Source organism: Phyllobates terribilis, unplaced genomic scaffold, assembly GCF_046119375.1.
Source record: "Phyllobates terribilis strain yellow unplaced genomic scaffold, ASM4611937v1 Scaffold_3__8_contigs__length_932513732, whole genome shotgun sequence".
Lineage (NCBI taxonomy): Eukaryota > Metazoa > Chordata > Amphibia > Anura > Dendrobatidae > Phyllobates > Phyllobates terribilis.
The window spans coordinates 503,868,380-503,893,045 of NW_027362763.1; the positions used below are offsets into that span (position 1 = coordinate 503,868,380).

General features: G+C 37.7%; 1 protein-coding gene and 1 long non-coding RNA gene across 2 annotated transcripts in view; one reads left to right on the forward strand and one right to left on the reverse strand.

Annotated features, from left to right (window-relative positions):
• The window catches only part of NKAIN2 (sodium/potassium transporting ATPase interacting 2), a 1,575,235-nt gene that overhangs the window by 449,887 nt on the left and 1,100,682 nt on the right, over positions 1-24,666 (forward strand). The window contains exon 2 of the mRNA XM_073676010.1: positions 11,445-11,582. Coding sequence (XP_073532111.1) covers positions 11,445-11,582 — 138 coding nt within the window. The remainder of the gene's footprint in view (positions 1-11,444; positions 11,583-24,666) is intronic.
• Positions 1,185-16,893, reverse strand: LOC141259666 (uncharacterized). Its single transcript, XR_012318451.1, has 3 exons — positions 16,574-16,893; positions 4,019-4,165; positions 1,185-1,417 (listed from the first exon to the last, which is right to left on the reverse strand). It is a non-coding gene; the product is annotated as an uncharacterized lncRNA (long non-coding RNA).

Below are 24,666 nucleotides of genomic sequence, written 5' to 3' on the forward strand. Positions count from 1 at the left end.
ACACCACCAAACAAAAAATGGAATAAAACGCGATCAAAAATACGAATGTAAATAAAAATGTTACCACTGAAAACGTCATCTTGTCTCACAAAAAACAAGCTGTCATACAGCTCTATAAGCCAAAAAATACAAAAGTTATAGCTCTCAGAATAAAGCGATGCAAAAAAATTATTTTTCTATAGAATAGTTTTTATTGTGTAAAAGCGCCAAAACATAAAAAAACAATATAAATGTAGTATTGCTGTAAATGTACTGACCCGAAAAATAAAGCTGCCTTATCAATTTAACCACATGCAGACGGCATAAAAAAAAAGAATTCCTGAATTGTTTTTTTTTTTTATTCTGCCTCCCAAAAATTCAAATAGAAAGCGATCAAAAAATGTAATTTGCCCGAAAATGGTACCAATTAAAACGTCAACTTGTCCCGCAAAAAACAAGCCCGTACATGGCTCTGTCTGCTGAAATATGTAAAATAATTCCAAAAACTAGTCTTTGCAAAAGAAAGCTTCTTTTAGTGTGTGACAGCTGCCAAACATAAAATCCTGATATGAATCTGGTATCACTGTAATTGCTCCAACCCGAAGAATAAAGCTGTTTAATCACTTATACTGCACAAGGAGAGGCGTAAAAAATAAACTCTAGGGTTAGGGCTGTGCTAGAGTTAGGGTTGTGCTAGGGCTAGGGTTGTGTTAGGGTTAAGGTTGTGTTAGGGTTGTGCTAGGGTTAGGGTTGTGTTAGAGTAGTGCAATGGTTAGGGTTGTGCTAGGGTCACAGTTGTGCTAGGGTTAGAGTTGTGTTAGGGTTGTATTAGGCTTAGGGTTGTGGTTAGGGTTGTGTTGAGGTTGAGATTTTTTCAAAAGTGAAAAAAAAAATGATGATGATATGGCGACTAGTGTTGCTCGCTACTTGAGTTTGCATTGGGTGCTCGGATATGCACCGAGTATTGCGGGTGCTTAAGTGACATGCTTGAGTCTCCACCCCATATGTTTTGCAGCTGTTATACAGCCAAAAAAAACATGCGGGGATTGCCTGCCATGCACGAGCAATCCACGCATGTCACTCGAGCACCCGCAATATCCAAGTACCCGATGCAAACTCAAGTAGCGAGCACCTGCGCTCAAGACTAATGACAACTAATTCTATATGATGACCTAATGTTATCACATTCTGTGTCATACCTTTGGGTTCAAAATGTTCACCCCTTGATAAAATCCTCGAGGGGTCTAGTTTCCAAAATGGAGTCACTTGTGGGGGGTTTCCACTGTTTAGGTGCATCATGGGTTCTCCAAACGCAAAATGACGTCCGCTCTCGAACGCTGCCGTACGCCCAAACAGTGTATTTTCTTCATATATGGAGTATCGACGTACTCAGGAGAAAATGCACAACAGTTTTTCGGGTCCATTTTCTCCTCTTACCCTTGTGAAAATAAAAAAATTGGGGATAAAAAATCATTTTTGTCGAAAAAGTTTGATTTTTTAATTTTCATTGCTCTACATTATAAACTTCTGTGAAGCACCTGGGGGTTCAGGGTGCTCACCACACATCTGGAGAAGTTCATTGAGGGGTCTAGTTTCCAAAATGGGGTAAATTGTGGGTGGTTTCCACTGTGTAGGCACATCAGGGGCTCTCCAAACGCAACATGGCATCTGCTAATTATTCAAACAAATTTTATATTCAAAAAGTCAAATGGCGCTCCTTCCCTTCCGAACCCTGCCGTGTTCCCAAACAGTAGTTTTCCCCCACTTAGGGTATTGGCTTACTCAGGTGAAATTGCACAACAAATGGTATGGTGCAATTTCCCTTGTTACCCTTATGAAAATGCAAAATTTGGGGCTGAGAAACATTTTTAGAAGATAAATGTGAAAATTTCATTTTTATGGCTCAATGGTATAAACTTCTGTGAAGCACGCAGGGGTTCAGGGTGGTCACCAAACATCTACTCAGGAGAAATTGCACAACAAATTTTGTGGTCCATTATTTCCTGTTACCCTTGTGAAAATAAAAAAATTGGATCTAAAGTAACATTTTTGTGAAAAAAATTTAAATGGTTGTTGTTTTCTTCCACATTCCAAAAATTTCTGTGAAGCACCTGAAGGGTTAATAAACTTCTTGAATGTGGTTTTGAGCACCTTGAAGGGTGCAGTTTTTAGAATGATGTCACTTTCGGGTATTTTCTGTCATAAAGGCTCCTCAAAGTCACTTCAAATGTGATGTGGTCCCTAAAAAAATTGTTTTGTAAATTTTGTTGAGAAATCACTGGTCAATTTTTAACCCTTATAACTTCCTAACAAACAAAAAATTTGGGCTCCAAAATTGTTCTGATGTAAAGTAGACCTGTAGGAAATGTTGTTTATTAACTCTTTTGTGTGACATATCTCTATGATTTAAGGGCATAAAAATTCAAACGCAAAATTTCCGTTTTTTCACAAAGTAACGCAAGTCATATTGAAGAAATGTTACCACTATCATGAAGCACAATATGTCATGAAAAAACTATCTCAGAATTAGGGGGATACATTGAAGCGTTCCAGAGTTATTACCTCATAAAATGACAGTGGTCAGAATTGTAAAAATTGGCTTGGTCATTAACGTGCAAACCACCATCGGGTGTAAAGGGGTTAAGGCCATTTTTTCACATTCGATATTTGGTCAATATTTTACATCAGTATTTGTAAGCCAAGCAAAAAATAGAAAAGTTGAATATCGGCTCATCAACTGTTGAAAAATACCTTGAATCGAGGTGCAGTGCACAGAGGCTCCAGACCGACTTCTGGGTGTAGATATAGCAGCAAAATGGAAAAATCCAACATCTGCAGGAAATGTGGTAAGTATATTAAAACACTATTTTATTAGCAACATAGTTAAAAAAAGGGAAAAACTACAAATCAAACATGCAAAGTTAAGATGTTTTGGTTTTGAATTTTCCCCTTTTTTAATTATATTACTAATAAAATAATGATTTAATGTACTTACCTCATTACCTGTGGATGCTGGATTTTTCCATTTAAGCCAAAACCAGGAGTGGAAAAATCAGAGGAAAAGTATAATAGAAACACGTCACCACTTCTGTATTTATCACTTACTCTTGTTTTTGGCTTTCAAATACTGATGTAAAAACTTTACCAAATACTGAATGTGTGATCGTGGCCTAAAGAAAAGTATGTCTTGATGTGGCTATTGTGCATATAAATATGTCCAATTTGTGATCTAAATATCTCAATTTTATACGTATATTCTAAAGGACAGTAATGTAGTTTATATTTCAAATATTCAATGTTTGCATACATTTTGCTGCACATAGTGTGCTGCTATACTCTTTAATTTGCTTTTACTGCAATCACAACAAATTGCACCTGTTCACAGAAAAGCTGGAAAACAGTAGGGCAAAAAAGGGTCTTAGACAGATAAAGGATGGGAGAACAGTAGGTGAAGAGATGTGCTCATCTGGCAGGGTTATGGAACCACAACTCCATAAAAAGGTCAAATAACCGGCTGCTGTAGATCCAAGAAGAAAGCACTCAGAGAGAAGAATAAAACGGAGGATAGATCTTGTCTGCACTGCCGAAGGCACCAATTATGGTTTTCACAAATGATGAAGAATGGAATCTAGGAGGCGATGTGTAGAGAATTGTGGTTTTTAATTGTCAACGCATTTAAAAGTTCACAGACTTCTTCATCAGAACAATGAAGAGTATGTGAAATTTGAAACGTATTGATAATTAAAAAATGGAATTCTTCACACATCGCCTCCTGGATTCCTTTCTTCAGCATTTGTGGAAACCATTATTGGTGTCTTTGGTAGAGCAGAAAAGATCCATCCTCCATTTTATCCTTCTCTCAGAGGTAGATAGATAACACATACATGGGTGAATAAAGTGCTGCCATTTTTTTGTATAGATAGATAGGTAGATAGATAGATGGATAGATAGATCAGTCGATATCGAACTGAGGAGAAAAAAAATCTTGCTAAAGACCTTAAGCATTTTTGGTCTATATTATAATGATTATCATACTTACCTTGTAATGGAAATAGCTGCATACTTCAATTGCTTGTTCTGAGTATGTTGATTGCTATGCATCAGTGATTCAGCGTTGAAAAGCAATTGGCTTTAACTGCTCGCAAAACATTTCTCCATGTATAAAATGTAATCATCAAATACTTTTCTTTAAAAGTGGATGAAGGCCAAACAGAAGGAGAAAAAATAGATAGTAATGTTATATTGTTACAAGAATGTGTGTTACCATATAGAAAGCTTAGGGATATGTTCACACTTTTTCTATTTCTGCCATTAATTGAGTTAGAATGCTCAAGAAATAGCAGAAAGAAAACAATGAAAAGAATTGTCCTGCTAATTTGTATGGAAAAATGGCTTATTGTTCATAAGCTTAGGTCTTTGAGTGTCTGTTAAACTCTTTAGGCCGTCAAAGACGCCAAGCATTTAAAAGTAGTAATGTACATTTTTCTGGCATTTTCCACTCTATATTACTTTATAATAGATGTCAATTTGAGGATGAAAAAAACACCGCCGGAAGATGCCTGGACGTCTTTTGAACTTTTTGTCAGCATTTTCAGTTTAAAAAATGCTACTGTTTTCTCCTTTTTAATGTATTTAAACTAGATTTTGAAATACGATAAAACATCAGTAAAAAGACGCTCAAAAATTGCTAAAAAATGCTAAATACAACCGTTGGTGATCTTAGCAATCAAGAAGCAACCAAAAATTGCTAACAAAAAACTCTTCAAGTTTACAAAACTCCAGGGAGCGGGAACGAGTCCTGAAGCATCTTCTGTTTAGAAAACTTTTTTGACTGCCATAAAAAGACAGTGTGAACATACCTTTGCTGTTGTTTCAGGTGAACTTGTATTTATATGCCTCTGTGTCCTTTTATCTACCTCCTCCACTATCTCCTCTCCATAGAGTTTTATAGACAACTGCTGTCATCTCATTATCTATTCACACATTTTTCTGTGAATTGGGAATAAATGATTAGTTCATGAGGAGAAAGAAGCATATGTATCTGATAACATACATAACAAAGATTCTTATCTTCACTTACTCAGAGACTGTTATGACTAATTTAGAAGGGTCGATCCAGGCAGCTAAGCGACAACCGATCAGATATATACAGTTAGGTCCATATATATTTGGACAGAGACAACATTTTTCTAATTTTGGTTCTAGACATTACCACAATGAATTTTAAACAAAACAATTCAGATGCAGTTGAAGTTCAGACTTTCAGCTTTCATTTGAGGTTATCCACATTAAAATTGGATGAAGGGTTTAGGAGTTTCAGTTCCTTAACATGTGCCACCCTGTTTTTAATGGGACCAAAAGTAATTGGACAGATTAAATAATTGTAAATAAAATGTTAATTTCTAGTACTTGGTTGAAAACCAATTGTTAGCAATGACTGCCTGAAGTCTTGAACTCATGGACATCACCAGACGCTGTGTTTCCTCCTTTTTGATGCTCTGCCAGGCCTTCACTGCGGTGGTTTTCAGTTGCTGTTTGTTTGTGGGCCTTTCTGTCTGAAGTTTAGTCTTTAACAAGTGAAATGCATGCTCAATTGGGTTGAGATCAGGTGACTGACTTGGCCATTCAAGAATATTCCACTTCTTTGCTTTAATAAACTCCTGGGTTGCTTTGGCTTTATGTTTTGGGTCATTGTCCATCTGTAGTATGAAATGACGACCAATCAGTCTGGCTGCATTTGGCTGGATCTGAGCACACAGTATGGCTCTGAATACATCAGAATTTATTCGGCTGCTTCTGTCCTGTGTCACATCATCAATAACACTAGTGACCCAGTGTCACTGGCAGCCATGCATGCCCAAGCCATCACACTGCCTCCGCCTTGTTTTACAGATGATGTGGTATGCTTTGGATCATGAGCTGTACCACGCCTTCACCATACTTTTCTCTTTCCATCATTCTGGTAGAGGTTGATCTTGGTTTCATCTGTCCAAAGAATGTTCTTCCAGAACTGTGCTGACTTTTTTAGATATTTGTTAGCAAAGTCCAGTCTAGACTTTTTATTCTTGATGCTTATGAGTGGCTTGCACCATGCAGTGAACCCTCTTATTTACTTTCATGCAGTCTTTTCTTTATGGTAGATTTGGATATTGATACGCCTACCTCCTAGAGAGTGTTGTTCACTTGGTTGGCTGCTGTGAAGGGGTTTCTCTTCACCATGGAGATTATTCTGTGATCATCCACCACTGTTGTCTTCCGTGGGTGTCCAGGTCTTTTTACATTGATGAGTTCACCAGTGCTTTCTTTCTTTCTCAGGATGTACCAAACTGTAGATTTTGCCACTCCTAATATTATAGCAATTTCTCGGATGGGTTTTTTCTGATTTTGCAGCTTAAGGATGGCTTGTTTCACCTGCATGGAGAGCTCCTTTGACCGCATGTTTAATTCACAGCTAAACCTTCCAAATGCATGCACCACACCTCAAATCAACTCCAGGCCTTTTATCTGCTTAATTGAGAATGACATAACGAAGGGATTGCCCACACCTGTCCATGAAATATCCTTGGAGTCAATTGTCCAATTACTTTTGGTCCCTTTAAAAACAGGGTGGCACATGTTAAGGAGCTGAAACTCCTAAACCCTTCATCCGTTTTTAATGTGGATAACCTCAAATGAAAGCTGAAAGTCTGAACTTCAACTGCATCTGAATTGTTTTGTTTAAAATTCATTGTGGTAATGTCTAGAACCAAAATTAGAAAAACATTGTCTCTGTCCAAATATATATGGACCTAACTGTACAAGTCAATCAGCGGTAGTTTACAAAACAGATGAAGACAGAATGATCATTTATATGATCATTTGGTTTCCATACAATATCATGTTATTGGTAACACATCACCTATTTTCACAGAGTGCTGTGCTATGAAGACTACATTTTTATTCATCCCTAAAAATCATTGCTAACAAACCAGGATTTTGTTCTTTTGTCTTATGAGTGGCGACTTTTTTAGGACGGAAATAAATTGGGAACAAACGTTACCACTATTTTCACCAATAATTGGTTTATCTATATGGGCTATTACTCTTTAAATAAATACATTTGGATAACAGCACCCATAACTGAGATAACAGTGCTGAATGTCTACCCCCTAAGCTTAGATGTCACTCAGTGAGGAACTAATGTTCAGTCTAATGCAAAAATGAACCTTGTTGAAGAGCGTAAATGGAACCTTTAACCTTTCATCAACAAGTATGAGCACAATAATGTTATTTCACAAAAGCATCAGACCAAAATATATTACCCAATAATAGAAATGCGATGGCTTGTTTTGTTCAATCTATAACTGACCTCAATGACAAGAACATTTTGTTTACCATTATTATTCTCCAATAGGTGAAGGGTTCATGATAGCTCGGGTCTGAAACCAATTTTTGAAAATAATTCTAAAAAAAATTAAATAAATAACCTTACATAATCTGTTCTGTAAAGTTTAATTAAATTACATTTGTTTTCAGTTAGCTAAACTTTATCTTATAGGAAAACTACGTATAGCTAGTTATTAGATTTGTACAAAACATCGTAGGTGTCATGATACTGTACCACCACTCTCGGTGTCTTAAGGACGCTGTGAGTGACAGCTCAGCCACCCTATAGGATCAAGGGTGTGCTTGGCTGTCAGTATTGCGAGTGACAGCCCATCTGTTCAATTTTGCCTGGCCTGTGGGGTTACCTCCAGGTTTGACCCGTTCAGGGTGATTACCTGGCTATTTAGCTGGTTGGCAATGATTAGAACCTTGCCATTTATGGCCTTGCTCTGTGGTGTGGTTGCTCTGTGCTCTGTGTCCTTATTTTCTGATCTTTGTTGCCGGACCTTGGATTTTGTAAGGTTCATCATAAATTAACCCTATGGCATCAAAAAAGGTGTCAACAGAAACTCGTTCTGGGGCTTGTGGGGACAGTGGAAATTACTAGGTCTGAGGAACCCCTCACAAGACGGACATAATTATTCCTACCCGCTGGGGTTTCATCCCCAGAAGACAGGGTAAAAAATAACCTACAATTCTCCCTGAATACCCCAAACTGATTCTTCTCTCCTGAAAATTTATCAGGCAGGGCCAAGACAGGTTTTAAAGAGGTCAACTGCATTTTTGAAGGTACAGACATCACAGTTACTGCCGGCAGTGGAGCATTATAGGGGGGGTTCATGAAGCTAGATCGCTGGCCTGAAACTGGAACTGCAATGATTCAAGGTTCTGGTGCTCTTTAGACAGATCTTGAATCATTTGGGTCAGATTCACCACATAATCATCAAGTGTGTTAATGGGATCCATACTGGCAAAAAATTGTAAATGTCCAGATGTAATGTGACAATGAGTCATTTCTCTCAGACTAGCCATGAGGTGGGGAAGTCAAGGAGTCTCAGGTCAAAAGCCTGTAGGGTACATCAAAGAAAAAGGGATAAGACAAACGGATAGTCAGAGGAAAAGTCCTGGGTCAGGTAACTAAGGTCAGAATACATCAAAGGCAAAAGGGGTAATACAAACAGTTAGTCAAAAGGCAAATCCAAGGTCCGGCAACAAAGATCAGAAAATCAGAACACAGAGCACAAAGCAAACACACCACAGAGCAAGGCTACAACTAGCAATGTTCTGATCATTGCCAGTCATATAAATAGCCAGGTAATCACCTTGAACGAGTCACACCTGGAGGAAATCCCACATGTCAGGCCAGATTGGACAGCTGGGCTGTCATTCACAATACTGACAGCCCAGCATGTCCCTGCCTTAGATTAGATGACTGAGCTGTCACTCACATTACTGACAGCCCAGCATAACCTTGATCCCATAGGGTGGCTGAGTTGTCATTCACAGCATCCTTAGGACAGCATGAGTGGTGGAATCGTAACAGTAGGTCTCCTGTCATACAGCTACTATAAACTTAATTTTTAAAAATCTTTATCCCAAGATATATTTCCTGTTGATATCGCCATTGCAAGTACTTCATTGCTGTCAATCATTATTTAAGAAATCATTAAGAATTAATACCTTTTTGTATTGCATTATATTATCTAACTACTAGAAAGGAACATTTAAAGAGTAACTGTTTTTTTCATAAATCAATATTGCAAGTGAGGATAACAAACACTGTAATATATCTTTTTAGAGAAATATGTTTTTTTCTCCTCTTGAACTGATCAATGGCTAGCTATAAAAGTCTAAAAAGAAAAGAGTAAGGAGGCGCTAGTGAGACATAGAGTCCGACACAAACATGATGCTGCAAGTTCACCTGAGACAGAAATTATACTTCCTTCTACTCCTCCATGATGAAACATGTACAGTGGGTACGGAAAGTATTCAGACGCCTTTAAATTTTTCACTCTTTGTTTCATTGCAGCCATTTGGTAAATTCTAAAAAGTTCATTTTTTTCTCATTAAAGTACACTCTGCACCCCATCTTGACTGAAAAAAAACAGAAATGTAGAAATTTTTGCAAATTTATTAAAAAAGAAAAACTGAAATATCACATGGTCATAAGTATTCAGACCCTTGCTCAGTATTGAGTAGAAGCACCCTTTTAAGCTAGTACAGCCATGAGTCTTCTTGGGAATGATGCAACAATGCAACAAGTTTTTCACACCTGGATTTGAGGATCCTCTGCCATTCTTCCTTGCAGATCCTCTCCAGTTCCGTCAGATTGGATGGTAAACGTTGGTGGACAGCCATTTTCAGGTCTCTCCATGCTCAATTGGGTTTGGGTCAGGGCTCTGGCTGGGCTAGTCAAGAATGGCCACAGAGTTGTTCTGAAGACACTCCTTTGTTATTTTAGCTGTGTGCTTAGGGTCATTGTCTTGTTGGAAGGTGAACCTTCGACCAAGTCTGAGGTCCAAAGCACTCTGGAAGAGGTTTTCATCCAGGATATCTCTGTACTTGGCCGCATTCATGTTTCTTCAATTGCAACCAGTCATCCTGTCCCTGCAGCTGAAAAACGCCCCCATAGCATGATGCTGCCACCACCATGTTTCACTGTTGGGATTGTATTGGGCAGGTGATGAGCAGTGACTGGTTTTCTCCACAAATACCACTTAGAATTATCACCAAAAAGTTCTATCTTTGTGTAATCGGACCAGATAATCTTATTTCTCATAGTCTGAGAGTCCTTCATGTGTTTTTGAGCAAACTCTATGCGGCTTTCATACGTCTTGCATTGAGGAGAGTCTTCCATCTGGCCACTCTACCATAAAGGCCCGACTGGTGGAGGGCTGCAGTGATAGTTGACTTTGTGGAACTTTCACCCATCTCCCTACCACATCTCTGGAGCTCAGCCACAGTGATATTGGGAATCCCTTGTTACCTCTCTCACCAAGGCTCTTCTCCCACGATTGCTCAGTTTGGCTGGACGTCAGGGTCTAGGAAGACTTCTGGTGGTCCCAAACTTCTTCCATTTAAGGATTATGGAGGCCACTGAGCTCTTAGGAACCTTGAGTAATGTAGAAATTCTTTTGTAATCTTGGCCAGATCTGTGCCTTGCCACAATTCTGTCTCTGAGCTCCTTGTGCAGTTCCTTTGAGCTCATGATTCTCATTTGGTCTGACATGCACTGTGAGCTGTGAGGTCTTATATAGACAGGTGTAAACCTTTCCAAATCAAGTCCTATCAGTTTAATTAAACACAGCTGTACTCCAATAAAGGAGTAGAACCATTTCAAGAAGGATCACAAGGAAATGGGCAGCATGTGACTCAAATATCAGTGTCTGAGCAAAGGGTCTGAATACTTATGACCATGTGATATTTCAGGTTTTTTTTTAATAAATTTGCAAAAATTTCTACATTTCTGTTTTTTTGAGTCAAGATGGGCTGCAGAGTGTACTTTAATGAGAAAAAAATATGAACTTTTTAGAATTTACCAAATGGCTGCAACAAAACAAAGAGTGAAAAATTTAAAGGGGTCTGAATACTTTCCGTACCCACTGTATTTCATGGTAAAAATCAATAAATTAACATGATGTTTGAGCTATTACATTGCTATATTCAGTACAATCTTGTAAAAAGGAACTTTTTCTATGCAAGAGAAACGTTGAGGTTGCTTAGTAATGGTGCGAACTGTGAGCAACTTTATATAACAGTGTAGTCCAAGTCAATGTGGCTCCAGAATAATGAATCAATCATATTTTAATATTACAAGAAAATTCTATGTGAAATTACTTACTTTGAGACAGAAAATTAGATTATTAGTACCCTTTCATGCGTCTGGTGCAGGATGGTAATATCATTTGACATCTGTAGACACTGAATCATGTTTTGCCTATGACTAAAATCTTTCTTACGAACACTGCACATTTATACAGTCACAATGGAAAAACAAGAATTTGTAATTCCTTTTTTTATTATTATTTTTGATGTTCTTTTCATGTATAGTAGAGTTTGATGTGTTTCCTCATTAATATTTATATGTGGTTTTCTTTCAGGCCTGCATTCTGGAGAGACAAATATTTGACTTCCTTGGCTACCAGTGGGCACCTATCTTGGCAAATTTTGTACATATAATTATTGTTATCCTTGGATTATTTGGAACCATCCAGTGTAGGACGCGTTATATAACAGGAGTAAGTATGTTTACATTTATAATACAGTTTGAATTGAAATGTTAAATAGCAATGCCCAGGATAGCAAGCCGACTATTGATGTCAATAAAGTTCTCTGAGACTTTCTAAACAAGTCTAAATGCCTGTACAATAGAAAGCTGTTATTTATTAATACTGTATGTTGACACTAGAGATGAACGGACCCCTGGAAGTTTGGGTTCTTGTACTCAAACCGAACTTTTGCCCAAAGTTCAGTTTGGGTACCAGAACTGCACCCGAACTTGAACCTGAACCTGAACCCTATTGAAATCAATGGGGACCTGAACTTTGGAGCTGGAAAATTTCTCTTACTAGATAAGACAGTTTACAGTTTGAGTTCGCTCATCTCTAGTTGACGCCCTTGACAACATATACCTTTCATTTTATCCTATAATTTACTTAAATACAAAGGAAAAACTCAAGGTTAAGTGAAATTGTGAAAAAAAAATTGCAACTCTGCATTTGCTTTTAGGGTTTCATTGTGCAGTAAAAATGACCTTGCAGCATCATTCTCCAGGTCAGTACAATTACGTCAATACCAAAATTCTGAGATTTGTTAAAGAAAATTCTGTTACCATTTTTCAAGCTCTATAACTTTGGCTTTTTTTTGGACATTGGGCTGACTTGTTTTATTGATACTATTTTTGGGGTACATATGTTTTATACAGTTTTTATTGTATTTTTAGTTGAAGGGGTTGTATATTCTAAAATAAAGTCTGCAGACACTCTGTATAACTTCAGACTTATGAATTCCCTCAGCACACGCACTGCGAGGATTCGCCAGTTTCTGAGCTGAGAATGGCGGTGATGTATGCGATATGCATACTCCCAGGCAGAAGCTGTCTAGTGAGCGCAGCCTCGCACTATACACTTGACAGGGCGAGGTTTTGCTCATTACAAGTGTATGCCCACTAGATGGGTTCTGCCAGGGAGTATGAATAACACATACATCACAGCCATTCCCGGCTGAGAAACCGGCGAATCCTCACAGTGCACAGTACTTATCAATTTAGACCGGACAACCCCTTTAAGTTTGGTGACTGAAAATTTTTTAAATTTCCTTTTTTATAATAGTGGTGAAGTGGTGAAGGGGGGATGGTTTGAATTTTTAGATATTTAACTTTTTTTTTATTTATTAAAACCTACTTTTTATATTTTTTACTTTGTTTCTAATTATCCTTAGGGAACTTGAACCTGCAGTCAGTTCAATCTTTATACTATATACTGCAATAATTCTGTATTGCAGTATATGTGGAAATCATGATTCTCCTAGTAATGGGGCCTTCAGCAGGCTCTCAGCTGCTATGGTCACCCATTGGTGCCCCACAATTGCATTGTAGCAAGCCGATAAAAGCCAATCTGCGTGCTCATAAGCACTGAAATAATTTAAATGCAGTTGTCAGATATTGACAATGGCATTTAAGTGGTTAAAGAGTTTTTCTCAAGTTGTCTCTTGAGCAGCACACAGTCTTAGACCTCATTCAGACATCAGTTTTTGTGTACGAGTACTATCTGTGATTTTGACGGATAGCACTTGGTCCTATGATAGTCTATTGGGCCATACACATGTCCGATTTTTATTCTCGGATCAAGTGGTTTGTGGTAAATATCGGAGACATGTCTGATTTTGATCCGAGGGTGGGATCAAAATCGGCAAAGCAAGTCAATGGGTCCGAAAAAATCGAATCACACTTGGATGAAATCCAAGTACAGTCCAATTTTCACGCACTGTCAGAATAGAGAAGGTGAAGAAATATTTTTTTTTAATTCAAGAAAATTGAATGACTCTCAAACCACACTCTGATCAAACTCAAATAAAGATAAAAGGGCATTTAATCAAGCACACAGCTTTGGACAGTGAGAGCCATGATTAGGAGACTTGCTCTGACAGCTGCAGATGGTGGGGGCTAGTGATTTTGCAAGATTTATAACAACTAGTAAGGAGATGAGAGGGAGGGAGAAGAAGGTGAGCTAATATCTGCTGTATAAAAAGCAATTGGCTGGAGAGATGTGGCTGGGATAATATAACTTAACTCCTTTCCTGGAATGTAGCTGCTGCGCACACTTGGCTAGGATCTGGCCAGGCACTGGTGGTCAAGCTCCATGGAAACCAGCTGTACCCTATTAAATATAAAAGCTCTCACAACAGAAAAATATAAGTTATAAACTTGCTTATTTTCATTCTATTAGCATTTTAGTAACTTGAAAATACCCCTTTAAGTTAAAAAAAAATGAGAGAAAGCTCCAGTTGCTGTAGTTACAAGCAGATACTGGCTTTGTAACATAGCCTGTGTATGCCTGGTATAAAGAAGGCTCAGCTCATGAAACTGCTTCACACATTCCTTATTAACCTGTGATAAACCAATGTATGTCACAGGTGGTTAAAGTATTTAAAATAGTATTAAAGTCTTATTGAACTGGACAATTTTTAAATTAGGTTGTATCTTTTAGTTTTGAATTTGCTAATTATTTGGTCTATATATTAAAAATAAAGCAAAAATGTATTAAGCAGTATGCATAATTAATTAAAGGCAAGCGAAAGTTCATTTTTTCATACCTCTTTATCATATTAATCATTTAAACCATGTATACCCACTGATAAAAACATATTCCTCTTTTCTAATTATTAGACTGTGGAGCAGCAGAAAATGTAAATTCAATATATTTTTTGCTTCTGCAGAATATAGAATATATTTCTTTTAAACAGCAGTACATGAGAATGTTGGAGGTATATAATATATTTTTATAGGTAATATATTATCTCTCTCAATTTCCTGTATTCTGTAATTCCTATTTCCCTATTCACAGGCTCTCTTTATATGTGTAAAACTTCTTCAGTGCTTGAAAAATCTATCTGCACTAATATGGAAATAATAGAAAGGGAGGAGGGGGGGTGCAGCTGCGGTTTCTCTCCATTGGTGAAATTTAATCCATTTACCAGAGTCATGCTAATAAGTATAAAGCTAAGCACAATGGTTCCAATTCATTATTTGCATTGTATTTAAGTCCCTTTCCTTCTTTGTCATATGGAATTAGTTGCCATTTTTGGCGAGAGATTCATCAAAATGACGTAAGCGGTTCATGAACGAAATTTTTTTTCATGCCGAAAAGTGCGAAAATTGCACCAAAAATTTGGCATACTCACAAATACATCAGGGAGGACTGGAGTGAAATTGCAACCAATTTAGCATCTTTTTAAAAAGTAGCAATTGATGAATTAAGTGAAAACATCTGGATTTGCTAAGCTTCACCTAAAAAGCAGGAGGTGAGCACATATAGAATAGAATTAAAAAAAGATGCAAATAATGAATTGGGTGCAAACAAAAAAAAGACGCAAAACTCACAAAACTAGATTAAAAAACAGGTGCAAAAGCAATGATAAATATGGGTCAACATTTCTCAGTGGTACATCTAACATTCATCCATAGATGCTTTTTTTGTTTGTAACAATAAGTACACATTAAGCATTTGCAAAGTTTGCTACTCCAATGTTTGGCTTGCTGGAACTAAAATGCAAAATGTAATATTTATTACTCTGAAATGTATGTAATTCAGTTAGTTTTAAAATATTTAATTGCTTGTTACAGATTTATAAATTATCATGCATGGCTTGTTGTATAATATTCATTCTTCAACATTTATTCATGTTTGAGTAATGACTCAAAAGTGTGACATTTTGATTTGCTGTGCCTCTGCTAGCTGATTGCTTGTAAATCGCTACAATATCTACAAAACAAAAAAACAAAAGTTATGTGATTTTATGTTTTCTAATATGTTCTAATAAGTTCTGAGCTCACATATCAAAAAGATCATAGGCAGATGATGACTGTTAGTCTTAGCTGCAGCCCTAAATTCACCTTGTGTAGAAAAGGGTGTCTCAAGATTACAACATCTATGACTGAGTATCAATTACTTCTTCACAATTCTGCATCTTTCTATTAACATGATTTGCTACAAGATTCAGCCACCAATTCGCTGAATTTGATCAAAGCAAATTACAAAAAATCATCATTCTTGACTATACAGATTTTTGTGATGTTTGAGTAGATTTTAATTGCCCTACTCTATTAAATAGAAAAATAAAAATAATGTAGACATTTAACTGTGCACATCTTTTTTTGCACAACTGTTTCACTAGTTCATTTTCACCATGATAGATGCCACAGCTATGCTGCTCCACACTTTGTTTTCTGTACATGTACCCACCTAACTAGCATTTTTTCTTATATTTTGGCAAGGATTGAATCATTTGGAGCTTGAAATGAAATGTTGTCAAAAGTTAGATATAGTGGAATTCAGTTTGGAATATATGGAGCAATACTTCTCTCACTTATGGCAGTATGATGTTACCTCTGACAGTGACACCTGATCACAAATGACAAAGGAGTAAAATTATATGGTCAGTCTGTTATGTTAATAAATAAGCTGTGGTTTAATACCAGGTTGCCATCTGTTTCTATGGTGAAGTAACTTTCACATTACTAACGATGTGTATGTGTTAAAGAGCTTGAAAGGGGTTGGGTATAGTCTAATGAGAACTCAGAATGTTACACACATCTTGTCAGGGCAATTGGAGGCTTTACACTATTGCAGTATTAGTCATACTGGGTAAATTTGAATTTAAAAAGATTCAATCATCTCTAGTAACAATATTAATGCCAAATAATGGAGGGGGGCACCTGCTTACCACTTGCATACTTCATGCATAGTAGTAAAAAGTTGTCACAATGATAAAAATGTTACAATGCCAATTACCAAAAAGCTGGTACACGTTGTAAAATGTGAAGAATAAAAATTATTTGGAAATCTCTAATAGCCATATTTTATTCAGAACATAGAACACATATCAAGAGTTAGCAATAGTTATCCTTGGCAGAAAAAGATAAAAGGAGGAAAAAGAACAGAGAGCGCTGCCTGAGCATAGTAATTAATTGTAACTCTGTGGAAAGGTGAAGTGTATATAATGAACTCACCCAAAGTGGTTGTGTTGGACAGGCACAACACTGGCAGAAAATTTAGAAGAGGACTGGAGTTTCTCCTCTGGTATGCTGCTCATCTAAATCCATGGTAGTGTGCTTTTCCTGACCCTGAAGCCACTCCACGTGGAGGTATACAAGGAAAGAAGAACTTGGGATGGTGAACCCGTTTGATATGTTGTTGCCATTAATTTCTAAATTACTGATGATTGGAGTCTGTGAGAGGGAACACTCCTCCCATAACTAATTAAGTACACGGTATAAATGTTTCTCAACACAAGGGAAACATTCCGGCACCACGCTGCTTTTCAAGCATAAATCACTAGGAGTCGCCTCAGACTGCGTGCTTTAAGACTGTGATTTTGGTGCACATCCAAGTAAAATACAACTTCATCACAAAGTAGAGATAAAGGTAGCACTCACCCAGTCTTCTTAAAAACGTCCTTTATTGTTATGTGTGGGACATATTAGCATGCGGCATCGGACTGAGACCCCGAAGGGTGTGCGGGGGAGAGGAGAAAAGGACAACGGCTGTTTCGCTGCCTTACAGTGTTTTTAAGAAGACTGGGTGAGTGCTACCTTTATCTCTACTTTGTGCTGAAGTATAAATGTTTCTATATGTTACTATTTATTTTATACCTGATGAAGATTCATAGAAGTTGAAACGCGTTTTGTTTTTAAAAGTTTTTTTTATGGTAAATGTGGTTTGACAGTAAAATCTGTTTTTAAAACCAATAAATTTAATATGGATATATGGACTGTCTGATCACACACAAATGGAAGCGCCATCCCAAGTTATTTTTTTCCTTACATATCAGTAGTTGAAAGTTAGACACTTTTCCATTTCATTTTAAATAAAAAATAATTTAGAAATTGATGGCAGCTGCATATCTGCAAAAAATTGAGATAGGGTTAGCAAAACGCTGGAAAATTTAGTGGTAATGATAATGAATGATGAAAAACAGCTGGAGGGTCAATTTTTAATTAAGTCATATGACTGTGAGAGTGCTAGAGAAACAGAGACTCTCAGAAGTAAAAATGGTTAGAAGTTCACCAATATGTGAACACCTGCATCTAGAAATTGTGGTACAGTTTCATAAAAATGTTCCTCAATATAAAATTGCAAAGACTTTGAACATCCCACCAGTTACAGTACATAGTATCATTAGAAGACTTAGAAATCTTTAGAAATCCATGTGCACAAGAGACAAGGCCGACAGTAAATATTGGATACTAGTGATCTCGGGGCCCTCGAACAGCACTGCTTTAAAAATAGGCAAATTTCAGTCATACAAACCACTGCATTGGCTTAGGAACACTCCCAGAAACCTTTGTCTGTGAATAATATTTACAGTGCAATCCATAAATGCTAGTTAAAGTTTATCATGTAAAGAATAAGCCATATATCAACACAATCCAAAAATGCTCTTGTCTTCTCTAAGCCAAAGGTCATTTAAAATGGAATGAGGCAAAACGGAAAACTGTTCTGTGGTCAGATGAATCAAAAGTTGAAATTCTTTATGGGAAGCATGGACATGGTATCTTGTAGACTCAAGAGGAAAAGGACCATCCAGCTTGTTATCAGCGCACAGTTCCAAATCCTGCATCTCTGATGGTGTGAGGTTGCATTAGTGCCAATGGAAAGGGCAGCTTACACATCTTAAAGGGTACTATCAAAGCCAAGTATAATATAGAGGTTTTAGAACAACATACGCTCCCATCTTGACAACATTTATTTCAAGGAAAACCTTGCATATTTCATCAACAAAATTTGAAACCACATTCTATGTCAATAAGAACAGCATGGCCCTATCCCAACTTGTTTTGAGATGTGTTGCTACCATCAATTTTAATTTGTTAATTCTTTCAAATGTCCAACTTTCAACTTCCGATATGGCTAAAAGAGATTTCAAATCATTTTATTCTTATTTTCTTAACATTTTCCAGAGTGCCAACTTTTCTTGAATTGGGGTTGTACATGAACAAGCATATTATAGATTTGGTTCAGATAGACAGTGTTACAGACATGCCAGAACACTTGACATGAAAAGAAATTTAAGTCTGAGTCAAGTTTATGAAGTGTGTCTATAGTTGTGTAAGTACTATATTCAAGCGTGGATAACATGGCAAAGCCACCTATCTGCACAAGATTAACCAGATTGGTACTCTTATGCAATGTGAAGCTCACTATAAGGCATAAGCCATGCCTTAATCAATGGTATAAAACACTTACATGCTCCCAACTATATCCCTACCTACTCTTTACTAGATCATCTAGGGTAATAGGCTATTGACCGCTCCCCCAAAACTTTGATTTTCTATAGAGCCAAAGTTTAGTGGAAGAGCAATATCATGCTTTATTTTTATTAATATTTATTGCTCCTTTTTAACCCAAGAATGTATTAATGGATATATTCACTAATTAAATTGAGTAGTATATAATAAAGATTCCTTAAAACTTATGGATTGCCTCTGTTTCTTAAACATGTACTTTACCAGATATATTATTGAATGTAGATTGTTGTATTTTGGGATGTAACAGGGTGATGAAGGGTGTCTGTTTGAAATGATCAAATGTTTTGATATTTGAATTTGCCAGGCACAGAAAATGGCCTTCTAATTGCCTTGAAAATATATGAATATCACCCTGAGGTCTCCATGCACTGTATATGACTCCTTTCAGACAAACACAGCCTTAGTAATGTCAAAGTGACACAATCTTAGAAATGACTGGTATCCCAGTAGTGACCAACAACCCATTTAATAGTATAAAGTGCACTGACAAACTTTTAATTTTTTTTTTTATTAAGGGGGCGAGTGCTAAGATGGCACAATGACACTTATATGCCATGCAATGTTCATCTGGGAATTTAAATATGAAAATAGCCTATTTGGAAAGGAATAGGCCTTCAACTCTAGCACCACACCACTATATATGTATAAATGCTAAAAGTCAGTACCGACCCTTTAATGAGCCTTGCCACGTGACTTAGGATAAAAAGACTAATCAGACATTCCATAGGCTGATACAGTATGTGTTTCTGGGTATTTGCTCCTCATCAATGCATAGTGAAAGAACTGATTTGACTAGTTGAGAGGCCTTGTGGAGAGTGTCAAGCCAGTGTAAGGAGACCTATAGGCCTTGCAATGCTCTTCTGGGAACTTAAATATACAATCAGACATTTCTAGAGCAGAAGTTGTCTTAAACTCTAGCATCACCAATCGTAAAAGTCAATATTGACCCTTTAATGAGCATTGCTCATTAAAGAGCCATAGGATAAGAAGCTGAATCAGACACTCCCTTCTCAAACATATATACCTTTATGCTAGTATGTCATTCCCAGGAACACGTCGGACCGACAACAAGTTTGCTACATTGCAAAAAACTTTATGTATACATCAATAGCACAATAGGCATATATGTAAATGAACACCAGTAAAAACAAAAAAAAAGGCTGTATAGGTGACCTGTGCGCTCAATAGCAAGCTTTGGAATAGGTCACAAACCAGGCTGCAAATAGGTGATTTAAAAAAATTTAAGTAGGGAGATCAGCCTAATTTGCCCACCCTGCCATCATAGCATATGTGCCAATATATATCCAGTTACACACTAAAAAACTCAACAAACATAGTGAAAAACACTATACACTATCGAAGTAGGTAATTACCCTATTCACCAATATGCAGTCCAGCAAAGTTCTTAGTTGCAACCACTTGAAAGAAGAGCAGCACTTGGCTTGTCTACGGTGATCTTTGGTGAAATAAAGAATCAAGTAGAGCTGCAATGTAGTGAACAGGCAGCCCCAGGCAGCAGAAAAGTAAGGTAATGCGGGTACAGCAGTGTGTGGCGTCACACAGTCCACTGAGCATGAAAGCTGATGCCATCCGCCAGTCCATGCCCTTACACGTTTCAGAAAACTGGGATTCCTTCATCACACACTGCTGTACCTAATTTGAATTTTATAAAATTTGACTCAAATTTGATTTGCATCAAATTGATTTGATTAGCTCTAGTGTCTAGAAATAAAATTGATCCATTCATTAAACCCTGAAGGAGAAGTCATCAACAAAGGGAACTCCTTCCGATGAGCGTCAGAGCACATTACTATATAGCGCATACCCGACACGGAAGTTTATCTGAGGAAGCTAGGTATAACACTCTCTATTAGAGATGAGCGGTGTTCGACTAGAACTGTTCGCCAATCTCAAATTCGAGCTGTTTTGGGTGGTGTTCGAGTCGTTCGACAAACGCGAACGATTTGCAAAAAATTCGGCTGTTCGAGGTTATGTTCGATAACTGTTCGTGCACCAAAAGCGTGTCCTGCATGTCTGGCGCTATTTAGAGCACCAATCATGCAGGGATTGTCTGCCACTCAATGTAATGCCACAGCCATGGTGGTTGTGGCATTACAGTGGTTGCCCAAATCGATGGGAACAGTACTCACAGTGAAACATGAAAAGCCGGCAATCAGCAGCGGCATACACCGATACCCGACAATTTAGAACCGAAAGAATAGAGCATCACACATAGATTAGACAGATAGAAACATGTCAGTCACATATATAAGAAGTACAGTGACAGTGTTGGTTACTGTACTTGTCATTTAGTGTAAAGGATTTATTAAAAAAAATATTAGTGTTTTCATGCACCGTCTCTTTAAAAAAGCCGGCCGGCAATTCAGCAGCGGTACCCGACAATTTATAACAGAAAGAATAGAGCATCACACATAGATTAGATAGATAGAAACATGTCAGTCACATATATAAGAAGTACAGTGATAGTGTTGATTACTGTACTTGTCATTTAGTGTTAAAATAAAGGATTTATTAAAAAAAAAATTGGCGTGGGGTTCCCCGTAATTTTAGTCTCTAGCGGAGGTAAAGCAGACGGCTGGGGCAGATGTTTGAAGCCTGGGAAGGGGGTAATACCCACAGAGCTTTCCAGGCTACTAATATCAGCCCCCAGCTGAATACCTAGCCTTTACTAGCTATTAAAATGGGGGACCCCCAAAAAAATGATGTGCCATGAATATTGGCCCCCTCCCTGGCTAGAAACACCAGCCGTCAGCCACCCCAGAAATGGCGCATCTATAGGATGTGCCAATTCTGGCACTTAGCCTCGCTCTTCCCACTGCCCTGTAGCGGTGGCAGTGGGGTAATAGGGCTGGGGTTGATGTCAGCTTATAATGCCAGCTGACATCAAGCCCAGGTTAGTAATAGTGAGGCGTCTATAAGACACCCCCATTACTAACCCCATAGTCAAAGTTAAAAAAAAACACAAACACCCAGAATAAAGTCCTTTAATTGAAATAAACACACAATTCTTTACTGTTCTAAATTAAACCATACTTACCATCACGCCCATTCCAGCCCAAAAAAATGACGCGGGGTCCCCCCTATTTTAATAGCTAGCAAAGGCTAGGCAGACTGCTGGGGGCTGATATTAATAGCCCAGGAAGGGTGCCATGAATATTGGCCCCCTCCCAGGCTAGAAACACCAGCCGTCAGTCGCCCCAGAAATGGCGCATCCATAGGATGCGTCAATTCTGGCACTTAGCCTCGCTCTTCCCACTGCCCTGTAGTGGTGGCAGTGGGGTAATAGGGCTGGGGTTGATGTCAGCTTATAATGCCAGCTGACATCAAGCCCAGGTTAGTAATGGAGAGGCATCTATAAGATACCCCCATTACTAACCCATAGTCAAAGTTACAAAAAACACAAACACCCAGAATAAAGTCCTTTAATTGAAATAAAGACACAACCCCATGCCAATTTTTTTTTTAATAAATCCTTTATTTTAACACTAAATGACAAGTACAGTAATCAACACCATCACTGTACTTCTTATAAATGTGACTGACATGTTTCTATCTATCCAATCTATGTGTGATGCTCTATTCTTTCTGTTATAAATTGTTGGGTACCGCTGCTGAATTGCCGGCCGGCTTTTTTAAAGAAACGGTGCATGAAAACACTAATATTTTTTTTAATAAATCCTTTAACACTAAATGACAAGTACAGTAACCAACACTGTCACTGTACTTCTTATATATGTGACTGACATGTTTCTATCTATCTAATCTATGTGTGATGCTCTATTCCTTCTTGTCTAAATTGTCGGGTACCGGTGTATGCCGCTGCTGAATTGCCGGCCGGCTTTTTTAAAGAGAGTGTCTTCTGAGCAGTTTGTCAGCTTTTGGACACCTTTGAAGGTGTTTTCTATGTGTTTCTATGTGTTTTTGTTTGCCTGCCATTGGTTTTAACGGTGTTCTAAGGTGTTCGACGGTGTTCTAAGGTGTTCGACGAACAGTTCCTCGAACATCCCGGTGTTCGACGAACCGAACCCGAACACTATGGGGGTGGCTCAACACTACTCTCTGTGATCTCAGTTTGTACTCCTCAAGAACCTTTGTTAAGGGGAAACGTGTTGAGTCTGATGTACTGATGAGTTGAGCTTACTGATTTTTTGCAAGTCTTTCATCTTTTTGTCCATATAGTTATATAAGGCTGAATGACTATTGTGGATCTATTTTTTGTATGTATGTTTATATAGGGCTGAGTGACTATTGTGGATCCCATATATATATATACTTTTTCTGTTTGGGTATCCCTATTAATGATTAATTGAAACTTGGTATTCTGATTTGGTACCAACTATTTAGTATATTCAGTTTAAATTCACTATAGAGTATATTATGGCACATTAGGGCCAGACGACGGAGAGTGTGGGTGTCAATTGTGCGTCCTCGGGTACCAACCTCTGTAGCAAGGCAAAGATTTTTTAGGGTGCAATAGGATAATCCAGTACCTTGTGGTTGGATTTGTGGGTTAGTTCTCTTCATTGACACAAAAATCCCCCTTCTCTTTTTTGACTACTATTACTCAGTGAGATTACGCCCATTAGATGAATATGTACTAATATCTTTGGTGCATTTTTGTAGCCCTTGTGGATATTTTTTGCACAATGTATTTTATATTTTTTCTATGAATTTGATGCATATATCATTAATTGTGTTTTGAATCATTATTTAATAAAGAATATTTTTAAATACGTATATATTTCTGTGAGCCCCCCTCATGTCAGCCTTCTATGACTGATGCAATCTTTTAAAATCTGAAAATTAGTGGTGGCCATTTTTTTGGCTATTAATCAAACCGCAAATTCTTCCAATATACAAATTTTATACAATTTGACTCAAATTTGATTTGCATCAAATTGATTTGATCAGCTCTACTGTCTAGAGGTAAAATTGATCCATTTGTTAAACCCTGGAGAAGTCAATGTAGTACAATATATTCATGTACATTTGTAGTAGTGTTTACCTTAATAATGTTTTGGTGAAAAGTAAATTAGTAATTCCCATTGTTTCATGATAGTACATGTCTTGCAAGACTAGCTATTGAACCCGTTCTATGTCCAGGTGGTGAGAATTTTTATTAGTTCATTTTTAATTGTATTAAAGAAGTTGTTCACTACAATGTGTAGTGGGCAGATTGATTTAAACCTAGGAAATAAGGCTTTCATCAAATACCTTGGGTTTCCAAATGTAATCGCTGTCCGCTCATCCCCATCACGTGACCCCTGGCTGCAACTGTCCCTAATGTCCAGTGATGTCACCTCAACTTCCAGAAATGGAAGCTGACCTGGCATCACTGAGGCGGGACTCAGTCTCCCTGAGTGACTGGGCTGTGGTCAAAGCTTCACAGCACGTCACAGCACAGTATCACTCTGGCTTGCGGTATAACATCATCAGATATCAGAGGCAGCTGAAGCCGGGAGTCATGTGATCGGGATGAGCGGACAGCGATAGCGCCACTCACAGGCACATCTGTAACTACAAGGTATTTGAATTCTTTGATAAAATGGCGCCGGAGTCCATGCGTGCGCATCACCTCGAATTCGTATACACAATGTCATCAATAAAATGGCGCTGCAGTTCGGCATGCGCCAGAGCCACACAGCGCAGGTGCCAGAGGCTTCGGGCAGACGGACGAATCCCCCGTTATATTATAGATATTAGCATGGAAACTTGTGATCATGTATCTGAAACTGAAATTTTCTGAATTTTATACCATTGTACAGTAAAGGTTA